This window comes from Engystomops pustulosus, chromosome 10 (genome assembly GCF_040894005.1).
Source record: "Engystomops pustulosus chromosome 10, aEngPut4.maternal, whole genome shotgun sequence".
Classification (NCBI taxonomy): Eukaryota; Metazoa; Chordata; class Amphibia; order Anura; family Leptodactylidae; genus Engystomops; species Engystomops pustulosus.
This window is the reverse complement of record NC_092420.1, coordinates 383,262-399,191: the sequence shown is the minus strand read 5'-3', so window position 1 is coordinate 399,191 and position 15,930 is coordinate 383,262. Positions and strand designations below refer to the sequence as shown.

At 39.6% G+C, this 15,930-nt stretch overlaps 1 protein-coding gene across 1 annotated transcript in view; it reads right to left on the bottom strand.

The window, feature by feature from the left end:
- The window catches only part of LOC140104615 (caM kinase-like vesicle-associated protein), a 43,091-nt gene that overhangs the window by 9,995 nt on the left and 17,166 nt on the right, over positions 1–15,930 (bottom strand). Inside the window, exon 2 of the mRNA XM_072128234.1 lies at positions 1,195–1,270. Within this exon, the coding sequence (XP_071984335.1) occupies positions 1,195–1,270 (76 nt within the window). The remainder of the gene's footprint in view (positions 1–1,194; positions 1,271–15,930) is intronic.

Genomic DNA, 15,930 nt, shown 5'->3' with positions numbered 1-15,930 from the left:
CCCCCCAATACTCACAGTATATACAGTACCCCCCCCCCCCATCCCCTGCCCCCCGGACCCCCAATACTCACTGTATATACAGTAACCCTCACCCCGGACCCCCCAATACTCACTGTATATACAGTACCCCTCACCCCGGACCCCCCAATACTCACTGTATATACAGTACCCCTCACCCCGGACCCCCCAATACTCACAGTATATACAGTACCCCCCCCCATCCCCTGCCCCCCGGACCCCCCAATACTCACTGTATATACAGTACCCCTCACCCCGGACCCCCCAATACTCACTGTATATACAGTACCCCTCACCCCGGACCCCCCAATACTCACTGTATATACAGTACCCCTCACCCCTGCCCCCCGGACCCCCAATACTCACTGTATATACAGTACCCCCCCCATCCCCTGCCCCCCAGACCCCCCAATACTCACTATATATACAGTACCCCTCACCCCTGCCCCCCGGACCCCCAATACTCACTGTATATACAGTACCCCCCCATCCCCTGCCCCCAGACCCCCCAATACTCACTATATATACAGTACCCCTCACCCCGGACCCCCAATACTCACAGTATATACAGTACCCCTCACCTCGGACCCCCCAATACTCACTGTATATACAGTTCACCCCGGACCCCACAATACTCACTCTATATACAGTACCCCTCATCCCTGCCCCCCGGACCCCCAATACTCACTGTATATACAGTACCCCCCCATCCCCTGCCCCCCAGACCCCCCAATACTCACTATATATACAGTACCCCTCACCCCTGCCCCCCGGACCCCCAATACTCACTGTATATACAGTACCCCCCCATCCCCTGCCCCCCAGACCCCCCAATACTCACTATATATACAGTACCCCTCACCCCGGACCCCCCAATACTCACTCTATATACAGTACCCCTCATCCCTGCCCCCCAGACCCCCAATACTCACTGTATATACAGTACCCCCCCATCCCCTGCCCCCCAGACCCCCCAATACTCACTATATATACAGTACCCCTCACCCCTGCCCCCCGGACCCCCAATACTCACTGTATATACAGTACCCCCCCATCCCCTGCCCCCCAGACCCCCCAATACTCACTATATATACAGTACCCCTCACCCCTGCCCCCCAATACTCACTGAATATACAGTACCCCTCACCCCTGCCCCCCGGACCCCCCAATACTCACAGTATATACATGATGACTCCGATCGCCCAGCAGTCCACCGGGCGCCCGTATCTCTGCCGCGCCACCACCTCGGGGGCTACAGGGGGGACAAGAGAGACATCAGCATCAGCCATCTACTCTAGTCACAGCCAGAGCTGCAGTCATGACTGTAATCACACACAGTAATATAATATCCAGCACATATCCCCAGACTAAGGCTGTAATCACACACAGTAATATAATATCCAGCACATATCACCAGACTAAGGCTGTAATCACACACAGTAATATAATATCCAGCACATATCACCAGACTAAGGCTGTAATCACACACAGTAATATAATATCCAGCACATATCACCAGACTAAGGCTGTAATCACACACAGTAATATAATATCCAGCACATATCACCCAGACTAAGGCTGTAATCACACACAGTAATATAATATCCAGCACATATCACCAGACTAAGGCTGTAATCACACACAGTAATATAATATCCAGCACATATCACCAGACTAAGGCTGTAATCACACACAGTAATATAATATCCAGCACATATCACCCAGACTAAGGCTGTAATCACACACAGTAATATAATATCCAGCATATATCCCCAGACTAAGGCTGTAATCACACACAGTAATATAATATCCAGCAGATATCACCAGACTAAGGCTGTAATCACACACAGTAATATAATATCCAGCATATATCCCCAGACTAAGGCTGTAATCACACACAGTAATATAATATCCAGCACATATCACCAGACTAAGGCTGTAATCACACACAGTAATATAATATCCAGCACATATCACCAGACTAAGGCTGTAATCACACACAGTAATATAATATCCAGCACATATCCCCAGACTAAGGCTGTAATCACACACAGTAATATAATATCCAGCACATATCACCAGACTAAGGCTGTAATCACACACAGTAATATAATATCCAGCACATATCCCCAGACTAAGGCTGTAATCACACACAGTAATATAATATCCAGCACATATCCCCAGACTAAGGCTGTAATCACACACAGTAATATAATATCCAGCACATATCCCCAGACTAAGGCTGTAATCACACACAGTAATATAATATCCAGCACATATCACCAGACTAAGGCTGTAATCACACACAGTAATATAATATCCAGCACATATCACCAGACTAAGGCTGTAATCACACACAGTAATATAATATCCAGCACATATCACCAGACTAAGGCTGTAATCACACACAGTAATATAATATCCAGCACATATCCCCAGACTAAGGCTGTAATCACACACAGTAATATAATATCCAGCACATATCACCCAGACTAAGGCTGTAATCACACACAGTAATATAATATCCAGCACATATCACCCAGACTAAGGCTGTAATCACACACAGTAATATAATATCCAGCACATATCCCCCAGACTAAGGCTGTAATCACACACAGTAATATAATATCCAGCACATATCCCCCAGACTAAGGCTGTAATCACACACAGTAATATAATATCCAGCACATATCACCAGACTAAGGCTGTAATCACACACAGTAATATAATATCCAGCACATATCCCCAGACTAAGGCTGTAATCACACACAGTAATATAATATCCAGCACATATCACCAGACTAAGGCTGTAATCACACACAGTAATATAATATCCAGCAGATATCCCCAGACTAAGGCTGTAATCACACACAGTAATATAATATCCAGCAGATATCCCCAGACTAAGGCTGTAATCACACACAGTAATATAATATCCAGCAGATATCACCAGACTAAGGCTGTAATCACACACAGTAATATAATATCCAGCACATATCACCAGACTAAGGCTGTAATCACACACAGTAATATAATATCCAGCACATATCACCAGACTAAGGCTGTAATCACACACAGTAATATAATATCCGGCACATATCCCCCAGACTAAGGCTGTAATCACACACAGTAATATAATATCCAGCACATATCCCCCAGACTAAGGCTGTAATCACACACAGTAATATAATATCCAGCAGATATCACCAGACTAAGGCTGTAATCACACACAGTAATATAATATCCAGCACATATCCCCAGACTAAGGCTGTAATCACACACAGTAATATAATATCCAGCAGATATCCCCAGACTAAGGCTGTAATCACACACAGTAATATAATATCCAGCACATATCCCCAGACTAAGGCTGTAATCACACACAGTAATATAATATCCGGCACATATCACCAGACTAAGGCTGTAATCACACACAGTAATATAATATCCGGCACATATCACCAGACTAAGGCTGTAATCACACACAGTAATATAATATCCAGCACATATCACCAGACTAAGGCTGTAATCACACACAGTAATATAATATCCAGCACATATCACCAGACTAAGGCTGTAATCACACACAGTAATATAATATCCAGCAGATATCCCCAGACTAAGGCTGTAATCACACACAGTAATATAATATCCAGCACATATCACCAGACTAAGGCTGTAATCACACACAGTAATATAATATCCAGCACATATCACCAGACTAAGGCTGTAATCACACACAGTAATATAATATCCAGCACATATCACCAGACTAAGGCTGTAATCACACACAGTAATATAATATCCAGCACATATCACCAGACTAAGGCTGTAATCACACACAGTAATATAATATCCAGCACATATCCCCAGACTAAGGCTGTAATCACACACAGTAATATAATATCCAGCACATATCACCAGACTAAGGCTGTAATCACACACAGTAATATAATATCCAGCACATATCACCAGACTAAGGCTGTAATCACACACAGTAATATAATATCCAGCACATATCACCAGACTAAGGCTGTAATCACACACAGTAATATAATATCCAGCACATATCACCAGACTAAGACTGTAATCACACACAGTAATATAATATCCAGCACATATCACCAGACTAAGGCTGTAATCACACACAGTAATATAATATCCAGCACATATCACCAGACTAAGGCTGTAATCACACACAGTAATATAATATCCAGCACATATCCCCAGACTAAGGCTGTAATCACACACAGTAATATAATATCCAGCACATATCACCAGACTAAGGCTGTAATCACACACAGTAATATAATATCCAGCACATATCACCAGACTAAGGCTGTAATCACACACAGTAATATAATATCCAGCACATATCACCAGACTAAGGCTGTAATCACACACAGTAATATAATATCCAGCACATATCACCAGACTAAGGCTGTAATCACACACAGTAATATAATATCCAGCACATATCACCAGACTAAGGCTGTAATCACACACAGTAATATAATATCCAGCACATATCCCCCAGACTAAGGCTGTAATCACACACAGTAATATAATATCCGGCACATATCACCAGACTAAGGCTGTAATCACACACAGTAATATAATATCCAGCACATATCACCAGACTAAGGCTGTAATCACACACAGTAATATAATATCCAGCACATATCCCCAGACTAAGGCTGTAATCACACACAGTAATATAATATCCAGCACATATCACCCAGACTAAGGCTGTAATCACACACAGTAATATAATATCCAGCACATATCACCAGACTAAGGCTGTAATCACACACAGTAATATAATATCCAGCACATATCACCAGACTAAGGCTGTAATCACACACAGTAATATAATATCCAGCAGATATCCCCAGACTAAGGCTGTAATCACACACAGTAATATAATATCCAGCAGATATCACCAGACTAAGACTGTAATCACACACAGTAATATAATATCCAGCAGATATCCCCCAGACTAAGGCTGTAATCACACACAGTAATATAATATCCAGCACATATCACCAGACTAAGGCTGTAATCACACACAGTAATATAATATCCAGCACATATCCCCAGACTAAGGCTGTAATCACACACAGTAATATAATATCCAGCACATATCACCAGACTAAGGCTGTAATCACACACAGTAATATAATATCCAGCAGATATCACCAGACTAAGGCTGTAATCACACACAGTAATATAATATCCAGCACATATCCCCAGACTAAGGCTGTAATCACACACAGTAATATAATATCCAGCACATATCCCCAGACTAAGGCTGTAATCACACACAGTAATATAATATCCAGCACATATCCCCAGACTAAGGCTGTAATCACACACAGTAATATAATATCCAGCACATATCACCAGACTAAGACTGTAATCACACACAGTAATATAATATCCAGCAGATATCACCAGACTAAGGCTGTAATCACACACAGTAATATAATATCCAGCACATATCACCAGACTAAGGCTGTAATCACACACAGTAATATAATATCCAGCACATATCACCAGACTAAGGCTGTAATCACACACAGTAATATAATATCCAGCACATATCCCCAGACTAAGGCTGTAATCACACACAGTAATATAATATCCAGCACATATCACCAGACTAAGGCTGTAATCACACACAGTAATATAATATCCAGCACATATCACCAGACTAAGGCTGTAATCACACACAGTAATATAATATCCAGCACATATCACCAGACTAAGGCTGTAATCACACACAGTAATATAATATCCAGCACATATCCCCAGACTAAGGCTGTAATCACACACAGTAATATAATATCCAGCACATATCCCCAGACTAAGGCTGTAATCACACACAGTAATATAATATCCAGCACATATCCCCAGACTAAGGCTGTAATCACACACAGTAATATAATATCCAGCACATATCACCAGACTAAGGCTGTAATCACACACAGTAATATAATATCCAGCACATATCACCAGACTAAGGCTGTAATCACACACAGTAATATAATATCCAGCACATATCACCAGACTAAGGCTGTAATCACACACAGTAATATAATATCCAGCACATATCACCAGACTAAGGCTGTAATCACACACAGTAATATAATATCCAGCACATATCACCAGACTAAGGCTGTAATCACACACAGTAATATAATATCCGGCACATATCACCAGACTAAGGCTGTAATCACACACAGTAATATAATATCCAGCAGATATCCCCAGACTAAGGCTGTAATCACACACAGTAATATAATATCCAGCAGATATCACCAGACTAAGACTGTAATCACACACAGTAATATAATATCCAGCACATATCACCAGACTAAGGCTGTAATCACACACAGTAATATAATATCCAGCACATATCACCAGACTAAGGCTGTAATCACACACAGTAATATAATATCCAGCACATATCACCAGACTAAGGCTGTAATCACACACAGTAATATAATATCCAGCACATATCACCAGACTAAGGCTGTAATCACACACAGTAATATAATATCCAGCACATATCACCAGACTAAGGCTGTAATCACACACAGTAATATAATATCCAGCAGATATCACCAGACTAAGGCTGTAATCACACACAGTAATATAATATCCAGCAGATATCACCAGACTAAGGCTGTAATCACACACAGTAATATAATATCCAGCACATATCACCAGACTAAGGCTGTAATCACACACAGTAATATAATATCCAGCACATATCACCAGACTAAGGCTGTAATCACACACAGTAATATAATATCCAGCACATATCACCAGACTAAGGCTGTAATCACACACAGTAATATAATATCCGGCACATATCACCAGACTAAGGCTGTAATCACACACAGTAATATAATATCCAGCACATATCACCAGACTAAGGCTGTAATCACACACAGTAATATAATATCCAGCACATATCACCAGACTAAGGCTGTAATCACACACAGTAATATAATATCCAGCACATATCCCCAGACTAAGGCTGTAATCACACACAGTAATATAATATCCAGCACATATCCCCAGACTAAGGCTGTAATCACACACAGTAATATAATATCCAGCACATATCCCCAGACTAAGGCTGTAATCACACACAGTAATATAATATCCAGCAGATATCCCCCAGACTAAGGCTGTAATCACACACAGTAATATAATATCCAGCACATATCACCAGACTAAGGCTGTAATCACACACAGTAATATAATATCCAGCACATATCACCAGACTAAGGCTGTAATCACACACAGTAATATAATATCCAGCACATATCACCAGACTAAGGCTGTAATCACACACAGTAATATAATATCCAGCACATATCACCAGACTAAGGCTGTAATCACACACAGTAATATAATATCCAGCACATATCACCAGACTAAGGCTGTAATCACACACAGTAATATAATATCCAGCACATATCACCAGACTAAGGCTGTAATCACACACAGTAATATAATATCCAGCAGATATCACCAGACTAAGGCTGTAATCACACACAGTAATATAATATCCAGCAGATATCACCAGACTAAGGCTGTAATCACACACAGTAATATAATATCCAGCACATATCACCAGACTAAGGCTGTAATCACACACAGTAATATAATATCCAGCACATATCCCCAGACTAAGGCTGTAATCACACACAGTAATATAATATCCAGCACATATCACCAGACTAAGGCTGTAATCACACACAGTAATATAATATCCAGCACATATCACCAGACTAAGGCTGTAATCACACACAGTAATATAATATCCAGCACATATCCCCAGACTAAGGCTGTAATCACACACAGTAATATAATATCCAGCACATATCCCCAGACTAAGGCTGTAATCACACACAGTAATATAATATCCAGCACATATCACCAGACTAAGGCTGTAATCACACACAGTAATATAATATCCAGCACATATCCCCCAGACTAAGGCTGTAATCACACACAGTAATATAATATCCAGCAGATATCCCCAGACTAAGGCTGTAATCACACACAGTAATATAATATCCAGCACATATCACCAGACTAAGGCTGTAATCACACACAGTAATATAATATCCAGCACATATCACCAGACTAAGGCTGTAATCACACACAGTAATATAATATCCAGCACATATCCCCAGACTAAGGCTGTAATCACACACAGTAATATAATATCCAGCACATATCCCCAGACTAAGGCTGTAATCACACACAGTAATATAATATCCAGCATATATCCCCAGACTAAGGCTGTAATCACACACAGTAATATAATATCCAGCAGATATCCCCAGACTAAGGCTGTAATCACACACAGTAATATAATATCCAGCAGATATCACCAGACTAAGGCTGTAATCACACACAGTAATATAATATCCAGCACATATCACCAGACTAAGGCTGTAATCACACACAGTAATATAATATCCAGCACATATCACCAGACTAAGGCTGTAATCACACACAGTAATATAATATCCAGCAGATATCACCAGACTAAGGCTGTAATCACACACAGTAATATAATATCCAGCACATATCCCCCAGACTAAGGCTGTAATCACACACAGTAATATAATATCCAGCACATATCCCCCAGACTAAGGCTGTAATCACACACAGTAATATAATATCCAGCACATATCCCCAGACTAAGGCTGTAATCACACACAGTAATATAATATCCAGCACATATCCCCAGACTAAGGCTGTAATCACACACAGTAATATAATATCCAGCACATATCACCAGACTAAGGCTGTAATCACACACAGTAATATAATATCCAGCACATATCACCAGACTAAGGCTGTAATCACACACAGTAATATAATATCCAGCACATATCACCAGACTAAGGCTGTAATCACACACAGTAATATAATATCCAGCACATATCCCCAGACTAAGGCTGTAATCACACACAGTAATATAATATCCAGCACATATCACCAGACTAAGGCTGTAATCACACACAGTAATATAATATCCAGCACATATCACCAGACTAAGGCTGTAATCACACACAGTAATATAATATCCAGCACATATCACCAGACTAAGACTGTAATCACACACAGTAATATAATATCCAGCACATATCACCAGACTAAGGCTGTAATCACACACAGTAATATAATATCCAGCACATATCACCAGACTAAGGCTGTAATCACACACAGTAATATAATATCCAGCACATATCACCAGACTAAGGCTGTAATCACACACAGTAATATAATATCCAGCAGATATCACCAGACTAAGGCTGTAATCACACACAGTAATATAATATCCAGCACATATCACCAGACTAAGGCTGTAATCACACACAGTAATATAATATCCAGCACATATCCCCAGACTAAGGCTGTAATCACACACAGTAATATAATATCCAGCACATATCACCAGACTAAGGCTGTAATCACACACAGTAATATAATATCCAGCACATATCACCAGACTAAGGCTGTAATCACACACAGTAATATAATATCCAGCAGATATCACCAGACTAAGGCTGTAATCACACACAGTAATATAATATCCAGCACATATCACCAGACTAAGGCTGTAATCACACACAGTAATATAATATCCGGCACATATCACCAGACTAAGGCTGTAATCACACACAGTAATATAATATCCAGCACATATCACCAGACTAAGGCTGTAATCACACACAGTAATATAATATCCAGCACATATCACCAGACTAAGGCTGTAATCACACACAGTAATATAATATCCAGCACATATCACCAGACTAAGGCTGTAATCACACACAGTAATATAATATCCAGCACATATCCCCAGACTAAGGCTGTAATCACACACAGTAATATAATATCCAGCAGATATCCCCAGACTAAGGCTGTAATCACACACAGTAATATAATATCCAGCAGATATCACCAGACTAAGGCTGTAATCACACACAGTAATATAATATCCAGCACATATCACCAGACTAAGGCTGTAATCACACACAGTAATATAATATCCAGCACATATCACCAGACTAAGGCTGTAATCACACACAGTAATATAATATCCAGCAGATATCACCAGACTAAGGCTGTAATCACACACAGTAATATAATATCCAGCACATATCCCCCAGACTAAGGCTGTAATCACACACAGTAATATAATATCCAGCACATATCCCCCAGACTAAGGCTGTAATCACACACAGTAATATAATATCCAGCACATATCCCCAGACTAAGGCTGTAATCACACACAGTAATATAATATCCAGCACATATCCCCAGACTAAGGCTGTAATCACACACAGTAATATAATATCCAGCACATATCACCAGACTAAGGCTGTAATCACACACAGTAATATAATATCCAGCACATATCACCAGACTAAGGCTGTAATCACACACAGTAATATAATATCCAGCACATATCACCAGACTAAGGCTGTAATCACACACAGTAATATAATATCCAGCACATATCCCCAGACTAAGGCTGTAATCACACACAGTAATATAATATCCAGCACATATCACCAGACTAAGGCTGTAATCACACACAGTAATATAATATCCAGCACATATCACCCAGACTAAGGCTGTAATCACACACAGTAATATAATATCCAGCACATATCACCAGACTAAGGCTGTAATCACACACAGTAATATAATATCCAGCACATATCCCCAGACTAAGGCTGTAATCACACACAGTAATATAATATCCAGCACATATCACCAGACTAAGGCTGTAATCACACACAGTAATATAATATCCAGCAGATATCCCCAGACTAAGGCTGTAATCACACACAGTAATATAATATCCAGCACATATCACCAGACTAAGGCTGTAATCACACACAGTAATATAATATCCAGCAGATATCACCAGACTAAGGCTGTAATCACACACAGTAATATAATATCCAGCACATATCACCAGACTAAGGCTGTAATCACACACAGTAATATAATATCCAGCACATATCACCAGACTAAGGCTGTAATCACACACAGTAATATAATATCCAGCACATATCACCAGACTAAGGCTGTAATCACACACAGTAATATAATATCCAGCACATATCCCCCAGACTAAGGCTGTAATCACACACAGTAATATAATATCCAGCACATATCCCCCAGACTAAGGCTGTAATCACACACAGTAATATAATATCCAGCAGATATCACCAGACTAAGGCTGTAATCACACACAGTAATATAATATCCAGCACATATCCCCAGACTAAGGCTGTAATCACACACAGTAATATAATATCCAGCAGATATCCCCAGACTAAGGCTGTAATCACACACAGTAATATAATATCCAGCACATATCCCCAGACTAAGGCTGTAATCACACACAGTAATATAATATCCGGCACATATCACCAGACTAAGGCTGTAATCACACACAGTAATATAATATCCAGCACATATCACCAGACTAAGGCTGTAATCACACACAGTAATATAATATCCAGCACATATCACCAGACTAAGGCTGTAATCACACACAGTAATATAATATCCAGCACATATCCCCAGACTAAGGCTGTAATCACACACAGTAATATAATATCCAGCACATATCACCAGACTAAGGCTGTAATCACACACAGTAATATAATATCCAGCACATATCACCAGACTAAGGCTGTAATCACACACAGTAATATAATATCCAGCACATATCACCAGACTAAGACTGTAATCACACACAGTAATATAATATCCAGCACATATCACCAGACTAAGGCTGTAATCACACACAGTAATATAATATCCAGCACATATCCCCAGACTAAGGCTGTAATCACACACAGTAATATAATATCCAGCACATATCCCCAGACTAAGGCTGTAATCACACACAGTAATATAATATCCAGCACATATCCCCAGACTAAGGCTGTAATCACACACAGTAATATAATATCCAGCACATATCACCAGACTAAGGCTGTAATCACACACAGTAATATAATATCCAGCACATATCACCAGACTAAGGCTGTAATCACACACAGTAATATAATATCCAGCACATATCACCAGACTAAGGCTGTAATCACACACAGTAATATAATATCCAGCACATATCACCAGACTAAGGCTGTAATCACACACAGTAATATAATATCCAGCACATATCACCAGACTAAGGCTGTAATCACACACAGTAATATAATATCCAGCACATATCACCAGACTAAGGCTGTAATCACACACAGTAATATAATATCCAGCACATATCCCCCAGACTAAGGCTGTAATCACACACAGTAATATAATATCCAGCACATATCACCCAGACTAAGGCTGTAATCACACACAGTAATATAATATCCAGCACATATCACCAGACTAAGGCTGTAATCACACACAGTAATATAATATCCAGCAGATATCCCCAGACTAAGGCTGTAATCACACACAGTAATATAATATCCAGCAGATATCACCAGACTAAGACTGTAATCACACACAGTAATATAATATCCAGCAGATATCCCCCAGACTAAGGCTGTAATCACACACAGTAATATAATATCCAGCACATATCACCAGACTAAGGCTGTAATCACACACAGTAATATAATATCCAGCACATATCACCAGACTAAGGCTGTAATCACACACAGTAATATAATATCCAGCACATATCACCAGACTAAGGCTGTAATCACACACAGTAATATAATATCCAGCAGGATACACCGATCACCAGACTAAGGCTGTAATCACACACAGTAATATAATATCCAGCACATATCACCAGACTAAGGCTGTAATCACACACAGTAATATAATATCCAGCACATATCCCCAGACTAAGGCTGTAATCACACACAGTAATATAATATCCAGCACATATCACCAGACTAAGGCTGTAATCACACACAGTAATATAATATCCAGCACATATCACCAGACTAAGGCTGTAATCACACACAGTAATATAATATCCAGCAGATATCACCAGACTAAGGCTGTAATCACACACAGTAATATAATATCCAGCACATATCACCAGACTAAGGCTGTAATCACACACAGTAATATAATATCCGGCACATATCACCAGACTAAGGCTGTAATCACACACAGTAATATAATATCCAGCACATATCACCAGACTAAGGCTGTAATCACACACAGTAATATAATATCCAGCACATATCACCAGACTAAGGCTGTAATCACACACAGTAATATAATATCCAGCACATATCACCAGACTAAGGCTGTAATCACACACAGTAATATAATATCCAGCACATATCACCAGACTAAGGCTGTAATCACACACAGTAATATAATATCCAGCACATATCCCCAGACTAAGGCTGTAATCACACACAGTATCCAGCACATATCACCAGACTAAGGCTGTAATCACACACAGTAATATAATATCCAGCACATATCCCCAGACTAAGGCTGTAATCACACACAGTAATATAATATCCAGCACATATCACCAGACTAAGGCTGTAATCACACACAGTAATATAATATCCAGCACATATCACCAGACTAAGGCTGTAATCACACACAGTAATATAATATCCAGCACATATCACCAGACTAAGGCTGTAATCACACACAGTAATATAATATCCAGCACATATCACCAGACTAAGGCTGTAATCACACACAGTAATATAATATCCAGCACATATCACCAGACTAAGGCTGTAATCACACACAGTAATATAATATCCAGCACATATCCCCAGACTAAGGCTGTAATCACACACAGTAATATAATATCCAGCAGATATCACCAGACTAAGGCTGTAATCACACACAGTAATATAATATCCAGCACATATCACCAGACTAAGCTGTAATCACACACAGTAATATAATATCCAGCACATATCACCAGACTAAGGCTGTAATCACACACAGTAATATAATATCCAGCAGATATCACCAGACTAAGGCTGTAATCACACACAGTAATATAATATCCAGCACATATCCCCAGACTAAGGCTGTAATCACACACAGTAATATAATATCCAGCACATATCCCCAGACTAAGGCTGTAATCACACACAGTAATATAATATCCAGCACATATCACCAGACTAAGGCTGTAATCACACACAGTAATATAATATCCAGCACATATCACCAGACTAAGGCTGTAATCACACACAGTAATATAATATCCAGCACATATCACCAGACTAAGGCTGTAATCACACACAGTAATATAATATCCAGCACATATCACCAGACTAAGGCTGTAATCACACACAGTAATATAATACTCAGCAGATATCACCAGACTAAGGCTGTAATCACACACAGTAATATAATATCCAGCACATATCACCCAGACTAAGGCTGTAATCACACACAGTAATATAATATCCAGCACATATCACCAGACTAAGACTGTAATCACACACAGTAATATAATATCCAGCACATATCCCCAGACTAAGGCTGTAATCACACACAGTAATATAATATCCAGCACATATCCCCAGACTAAGGCTGTAATCACACACAGTAATATAATATCCAGCAGATATCCCCAGACTAAGGCTGTAATCACACACAGTAATATAATATCCAGCACATATCACCAGACTAAGGCTGTAATCACACACAGTAATATAATATCCAGCACATATCACCAGACTAAGGCTGTAATCACACACAGTAATATAATATCCAGCACATATCCCCAGACTAAGGCTGTAATCACACACAGTAATATAATATCCAGCAGATATCCCCAGACTAAGGCTGTAATCACACACAGTAATATAATATCCAGCACATATCACCAGACTAAGGCTGTAATCACACACAGTAATATAATATCCAGCAGATATCACCAGACTAAGGCTGTAATCACACACAGTAATATAATATCCAGCACATATCCCCAGACTAAGGCTGTAATCACACACAGTAATATAATATCCAGCACATATCACCAGACTAAGGCTGTAATCACACACAGTAATATAATATCCAGCACATATCACCAGACTAAGGCTGTAATCACACACAGTAATATAATATCCAGCACATATCACCAGACTAAGGCTGTAATCACACACAGTAATATAATATCCGGCACATATCCCCCAGACTAAGGCTGTAATCACACACAGTAATATAATATCCAGCACATATCCCCAGACTAAGGCTGTAATCACACACAGTAATATAATATCCAGCAGATATCACCAGACTAAGGCTGTAATCACACACAGTAATATAATATCCAGCACATATCCCCAGACTAAGGCTGTAATCACACACAGTAATATAATATCCAGCAGATATCCCCAGACTAAGGCTGTAATCACACACAGTAATATAATATCCAGCACATATCCCCAGACTAAGGCTGTAATCACACACAGTAATATAATATCCAGCACATATCACCAGACTAAGGCTGTAATCCACACACAGTAATATAATATCGGCACATATCACCAGACTAAGGCTGTAATCACACACAGTAATATAATATCCAGCACATATCACCAGACTAAGGCTGTAATCACACACAGTAATATAATATCCAGCACATATCACCAGACTAAGGCTGTAATCACACACAGTAATATAATATCCAGCACATATCCCCAGACTAAGGCTGTAATCACACACAGTAATATAATATCCAGCACATATCACCAGACTAAGGCTGTAATCACACACAGTAATATAATATCCAGCACAATATCACCAGACTAAGGCTCTGTAATCACACACAGTAATATAATATCAGCACATATCACCAGACTAAGGGCCTGTAATCACCACCAGTAATATAATATC